We start from the raw sequence: 7,264 nt of genomic DNA, 5'->3' as shown, positions 1-7,264 counted from the left end.
TTCTTATATTAAGTTCCTTGCATAGATGAATAGCAATAATCATAAAAAACCTAGCATAACAGATGACTTTGGTTCTATTAACTATGTTACCTAATTTGATAGAGAATTCATTACGTAATATACTCTGATCTTTACGACATTACGGTATATATAGAAAATGCATTCAACAAGAGAATCCTCCGGATATCTACTGTGATATTTACAACATCACTCTTCCACCATTAAATCCAACTGCAATATACAGAAATGGAGTGTACAAGCTTTCATGAACTAAGACAATCGACGTAATTCTTCAAAACGCCAACATGTTGAAACCTAATAGCGGCGAGATACACTAGCTCTTGGCATTTGCATGGGTTGGGTTTTGGGATGCATATGAGAGTAAATCTAACATGCAGAATCCACCCTTAAATTTAACATGATAAACCAGCTTGTGGACTGCATTGACGGTTGTGGCATTTCATTGTCATATTGAGATTTGTGACAATGTGGTAGTTATCCTTTTGGTTGGACTGCATCGAGATTTGTGACTAATAATCCGGAAGTCTGGGCATTTCATTGTCATATTGAGAGCCGCATTTGCATATGGGCATGGGGTTATGTTTGCAGAAGCTATTGAGGAACTTAAAAGGATAAAAATTGGTAAAGATGCTCTAGTTTGTGGATTGACTGGGAAAATGGTATTATCAACGGTTAGGCACACAAAATTGACTATTGGTGGCAATTTATGTCCCCTCGTCAGCGGTTCTAGCTTAATGTATGGTGTGTCATGTGACATACCATTAATTTCAGGAAATTTTTTATTTTTTTGACAAGCCTGTACAGATTAGGCTTGTCAATTGTGCCTTCAGTCTCCATTTCTATTCTTGAATTACTGTCTGACAAGCTCTTTTTAACTAATATGAGTACAACTTGTATTTCAAAATCATCTCATTTATTGTTATTGTTTGGGGAATTGTCAAAGAAATATAATACGTTTCTATTTTATACTTATCATTTTGTTAATTTGTGATTAGATAAGCGTATAACATCACATTTAAGGTTCAATAAAAAGATTATATGTGAGTGAATTAATGGATTAGTAATAAGTGACACACAATTTAAAAATATTTGTATCCACCACTATCCCTCGTAAATACTTATAAGAATATAGCAGTGTTACACCGTCAAGCACTCCAAATCCAGGGTCAGAGTTTTTGATAATCAGGATAAAATGTATAATTCCGATCCCAAAACAACTGAAAATTTTTTAGGTTACAGTTCAAGAAAAAAGAATTTCCAAATTGTTCAAAGAAATTTTTCTTTTTTTTAAAAACTGTTTTCAAAAAAATTCAATCTCAAAACATACCTCATCACTCGTATAACTGCGAAAGGAAGTGTATGAGGCCGATATACAATAACACTACTAATATATATAGAAAACAACTTTATATAATAATACTTACTTAATTCTCGTATACCCTAAATCAACCATTTTCGTAATTGCATCCTTCTCTTTTCTTTCAAACAACGCGGTTAAATCTCCTAAGTTATTCCTCACTGAAAACTTAAATTTAAAATATGCAAGTATAGGCAAGTATGAGCAAAAGAAATGATAGCAGGTATATTAAAAGCATAATTATAGGCCTCGAAACATCTGAGGGTTTTTCAAATAAAACTAAAATTTCATTTTTATAACATTAAAGTGATTTTGATAAGTTGCGATACTTTTTCGTAAAAATATTTTGATAATTAAGCAGCAGAGACTTCAACGGTCATTTACATCTTGACAGAAATCAGAATTCGTAAAATAGTAACCATAGTAATATCGGTAGAATGAGATATAAACAACAATATTTGAACAACAACAATTTTAATAACTATCAAAAGTTGTAACTATAAACGACAGTTTTATATTAGAATCTTTCACTGACATATGTACTACCACAACCGATCAGATCGTATGATAGTACCGGGTCATGATTCGTAGAAACATGTCTCATAAACACGAGTACTCAAAACAAATGCAATTGTTGGCCTTTGACAAGGTATTATAAATATTTCGTATAATACATAGCCGGTCAGTGGACCCCCATCACGGCCTCTTATACAATACATGCAATCATTAAAATAATTTCTTAAAGGAGCAAAATCAATCGATATCTTTATTCAAACAACTCCGCATTTCACATGGTTCGGATTAATCACGACAACCGATGGCGAGATAACTAAAATAAATAGTTATTCGTTAATCACACGACAATGTTCTATAATATAGATTTAAAACTTTGCATTTGGATATGTTAAACAATTAACTATTTTAAAATTAGAATTAAAGATGAATACTTTCGCAAAAAGAGCTAAGCAATTTAATATGTGAAATATTTAACTATTCTGAAATTACAAACATACTATTCAACTACTATAATTATAGAGTGTTTTAGGTATCTATTTAATATGTGAAATATTTAACTATTCTGAAATTACAAACATACTATTCAACTGCTATAATTATAGAGTGTTTTAGGTATTTAGATTGATATGTTAGTTTACTTGTTAAGATGGATATTTACGTGGAAAATTTATGGATAATGTATAATATAAAGTTGTAAAAAAAAGGAAGTGGGTGATGGATCTTACCCAATAGGTATGTTGAGGGTATTGTTATATGAGAAATAATAGTTTTTAAGATTATATAGATATAACACAAGTATTTCCTGACTTCAAGAAATATCTGTGTTAAAATGCCTCTAACAATGGTTTTTAAATAAATTTGTTTTTTTAGTGTTTAACAAAAATCCCTTTACAATTTATGTTGTCTTCAAAGCCTCACAAAAGATTCAAAGCATTGTCCGATATGGTGTCAGATGACATCGCCATACTCAATAAAATATTAGGGTATTAAATAATGGGTAAAAGACACTCAGAAGTCATAATTATAAATTCTTCTCTAGTAAGATTCGAACCTGTGATTAAGATTATAGTTATCCACTTTTTAATCAATTGAGTCAACCTGCCTTAGTAAATTTTCATGTCACTTATCAATACTTCAATTCATATTGTTGATTATATTGTAAGGTGACCACGACACAAATTTAATCGTGTTAATTGTGATGAATGATACCACAATATTTATATATTCGAGGACAATAATATTTTGATAAAATTTAAGGACATGAATAACATAAGGTTGTGCACTAAAGATCTGTATAATTGATTACGAATTGATATGCAGCCCCAATGAGAGAATGTGATTATTATGTTAATAATGATAATTTATATGAGCTACATATTTATATCAATTATATTTAATTATTTATTTTATTGAAATAAATTAATTGGTCAAAATTTAGAATTTAATAATTTTATAGAATTTATAGGTAAATAACCAATACCAGGCTAATACAGATTTATTTTTTTATTTTTTTTTTTGTCATTACGATGGCCGGTGTATAAAAGATAGGGGTTAAAGTTCTACCTGAGCCAATACACTCTTATTCTATCCATAAGAAACATACTCAAGAACCCTGAGTACTTGTTTCAGCCCAAACTAAATTATACTCTACCATCACTGCAATTGAATCATAGATACAGGTACGGTACGCTTCCGATTTCGGTTAATCTCCATTATTAGATATGATATTACGATCCTTGCCTCTATTTAGAGAATTTCTTGATTATAGAATTATTAGATTTAACGATGAATGTCAAGCTCATTTATTACGAATATTATTTTTACTCTTTTATCTCTTGTATTTCTTAGAAATGTTATGTTTTTTTTCTGGGGTTTAGTCTCACTCGTAAATTTAAACAAAATCATTTTTAGGGTTCTTTATTTAATTTGTAAAATAAAAAGTAGTCATGAATATGAAGGATTTAAATCTTTTAAATAAGGGAGATGTGGTGTTTGGACTAAGATTTTTAGTTTGGGAACGCATTAAACATATACTCTTAGTTTGGTTTTACTTTGTTAAGTTACCTGTTCTCTGTTTATAGGATGTTCTTTTATATCTTAACACTCCCCCTCAGTTTTATTGACCATGATGTCTAAAATTTATTGAGAAGCACGTCTTTTGGAATTTTATTACCTTAGTGTCCGAAGTTATTTATAAGAATGTTGTGGGTAGGACGTAATCCAACTTGAACCCCGTTATTGTGTTAAGTTATTGGTTTGTTAGGAGGACTTAATAGGATCTTATATATGTTAACGTCATTGTACGAAGTCTATTTATTTACAAAGACAAACTCATCAATATGGTCACTGTTCTAGTGCAATTAATCAATTCATTAACAAATAGGGTGTCATTTGGAACCTAAGATTCAATATAAGAGTGTGATGATTTCCATGGAATTTGTTTTACTTTGATGTAGCACTGAATGATCAGTACATCTGGATATTTTTCTCTTACAAATGTTGGTTGTTTTAATTTTGATGAAGTTTCCCCAGTATATGTAGGTGTAATCATGTTCACAAAGAAGTTGCTATGTCATCTATGTTGCATGGGTCTAGTTACCTTTCGAGTTTTGAAATAGTCACTGATAATCCCTGGTCTGGTCTTGCAAAGTTTGAATAGTCCTTGTTTCTCTTCTATATGACTGTTCATTTCCGAATCCAAGGCTGCAATTCAGTACCATCATTTGCATACAACTACATCAAAAAATTGTTGTGAATTTTGATAGTTCAATTCTTTTATTTTACAAACAACGCGTATGTGTCAAATTTCGTATCAGTATCACCAAAATCTAGTTTAGGGTGATAATGTTCATGGCTCACACATACCTCTTTTGCTGTCTTCCATCTTTCTACAGATGCCTCCTTTCACGCCTTTCATCATTTATTGTGCATCTCTAGTACTCATACGTGATACGTATATCAATTTATCAATATTGAGTTGCAGACTCTAGCTCTATCTCAATAAAATTCTTCTAATTAGAAGGGGTGTTAAATAGACTTAAAAATTATGAACGAAATAGTATCCATCTAACGTGTGAATGTTGTATACATCCCCTTGACCATCATTTGCTTCAGTTGGGGGCTCTGATAAATTCTTTATCAAATACGAAAAACATTTTAAATTTATAAATTTATATGGTAGTATTCATTTAATAATTCTAGACCAGGGGAGATTCAATATATAAAAGAGTATAAACCCTGTTTATTATCGGCTCAGGCTCAATTCTAGTTGCCTAAAAAAATACCATTTTATCATTCATCAAGTTTTAAAACCTGTGTTGGCTAGTACTGATGTTGCATACTCATGGTCACGGACTCTGTTGTCCAGGACCTAGCCCTAGACTGATTTTTAATGCTCAACCCCCAAGTACTGTATAGTTTACTTCAAATCTCAACTTACAACTACTCTATTAAATTAACACTTTTGTTGTTTATTTATCCTAATTTGTATTGTCTCTCATCTATTTCTAATACAGAATACAGGAAGTAGTAAAATTAATTTACAATTGAACCTTCAGGATTATTGAATAGAGGTAGAAAAGTGATGAAAAAGAAGACCAAGGTTAAGGCCAAGTCAGAGCTTCCGGAAGAATTGATCCGGGAGGAAATACTTACACGACTCCCAATCAAATCGGTGGTGCGTTTCAAATCTGTTTGTAAACCATGGCTATCTTTATTCACTGATCCAGAATTCATAAAAGACCATCTCACTCGTAACTCCATTCAAAACCCTAATGACTATGACTGTCTTATAGCTAGTAAACACGGCAGAATCGTCACTCTCTCCCGCTATGAAGAAACATTTGTACTACCTTCCGATGATTACGAATTGGTTGGTTCTGTTCAAGGCTTAATTTGTCTTCGTCATGGCAAGAAGCTGTCATTATGGAACCCTGCTATTCATCAGTCCAGAGAGTTTACTCTTCCTCCTCGACACTCTGGTGATCTGGATCGCATTGGACTTGGTTTTCATCATGCAAGTAATGATTTCAAGGTGGTTGTTTGCTATTTTTCTGATGATTCACTGTGTGTTTCTGTTTACTCAGCTAATTCTGATTCCTGGAAGGATATAAATGTTCCTAAAATTGTATTTTTTAAAACTAAAAGAAAGAGGTATGAGATCAGTGCTCCAAAAACTTTTGTAAAGGATTGTCCTTACTGGACATGCAACAGAGACATGGCTTATTGTAATACTGTCTTATCTTTGTCCGTCATGAAGTTTGATGTTGACAGTGATGAGTTCAAGTTGTTGCCTGAGTTTTCCTTTGATGCAAGTGTTCAGAGTGGGCCACTTCGCAAGGACTATGAACTAGTGAATATGAAGGATTGTCTTACTCTGATGACGTATGAACGATCTCAAATTCGTTCTTTGGATGTTTATTCTTTGGACGAGGAAGGATGTTGTGTTTGGAGCAAGATGTATAGTCTTGGACCATTCATTCATATGGATTATCCGGACTTGTCACAGGGTTTTAGGTACGGTGGTGAGATTGTATACCATAATTGTGGAAAGTTTTCCTGCTATGATCACAGAACAGATAAAGTCAAGCGACTTGTTGGTTCAACGGCTCATGTGAATTTAGTAAGCTGCTTTACATACATGCCTAGTTTGGTTTACCTTCAAGGAATGAAGTCTGTTCATGTACAAACCCAAACTCGCAGATCTGGTAACAACTTCAAAACTGCTCGGCGATTAATCAAGTCACTAAAGAACTGATCTTTTGCTTATGGTCAACTATCAGTTTAGAGTATTTTAGTCATTAATTGATTAAATGTTTAGTCAGTTAATTAATCAATTCAGTAGGGGACTGATCTTTTGCTTAAGCTCAACTGGCAGTTCAGACTATATTAGCGTTCCATGATTAGTTAAAGTAATTAGAACGTAGAGTTCAGTTCAACCGGTTTGGTTGGTATGTACCCTTTGGACTTCTCTGTTTCGTTCCTCGACCATCAGGTGTTCTTCGTGGTCATATTCTGAAAATGGGAAAGTATCTATTTGTTGGCTGCTTCGAATTAATATTATGTTTTAATGTTTCCCTCTCTTTTCTTTCCTAATTATAGTTGTTTTGAAATATGAGAAGTATTTATGGCTTTTGACTTTTACGCGTATTTTAAGGTGTATTGACCACATATCTCCGTTAATTATTTTTTAAATTTTCTTTTTGTGAATAACAATTTAAATCTTAAACTTTTATTCACAAGAAGAAAATTTGAAAAATAATTAACGGAGATATGCGGTCAATACACCTTAAATTACGTGCAGAAGTCAACCATGACTACTAAATTGGGATGGAGCGAGGGAGTATTATGCTTGATGTTGGTTTAAATTTA

At 32.3% G+C, this 7,264-nt stretch overlaps 1 protein-coding gene across 2 annotated transcripts; it reads left to right on the top strand.

The window, feature by feature from the left end:
* Positions 1 to 3,426: 3,426 nt before the first annotated feature.
* LOC141672826 (F-box/kelch-repeat protein At3g23880-like) lies at positions 3,427 to 6,937 on the top strand. 2 transcript variants are annotated; one of them, XM_074479510.1, is made up of 2 exons: positions 3,427 to 3,573; positions 5,410 to 6,937. In XM_074479510.1, the coding sequence occupies exon 2, from the start codon at positions 5,478 to 5,480 to the stop codon at positions 6,648 to 6,650; it is 1,173 nt and encodes a 390-aa protein (XP_074335611.1). In that variant the 5' UTR covers positions 3,427 to 3,573; positions 5,410 to 5,477; the 3' UTR covers positions 6,651 to 6,937. The 2 variants fall into 2 exon arrangements, with proteins under 2 accessions (XP_074335611.1, XP_074335612.1); XM_074479511.1 differs by having other exon boundaries at positions 3,432 to 3,573; positions 5,452 to 6,937.
* Positions 6,938 to 7,264: the final 327 nt, after the last annotated feature.

Source organism: Apium graveolens, chromosome 7 (genome assembly GCF_009905375.1).
Source record: "Apium graveolens cultivar Ventura chromosome 7, ASM990537v1, whole genome shotgun sequence".
NCBI lineage: Eukaryota > Viridiplantae > Streptophyta > Magnoliopsida > Apiales > Apiaceae > Apium > Apium graveolens.
Note: the sequence above shows the minus strand (reverse complement) of the source record. Positions and strands in the feature narration are given on the sequence as shown.

Bases quoted from the DNA above. Each gene is read 5' to 3' on its own strand.
- LOC141672826 (XM_074479510.1), top strand. From the start codon at position 5,478: ATGAAAAAGAAGACCAAGGTTAAGGCCAAGTCAGAGCTTCCGGAAGAA.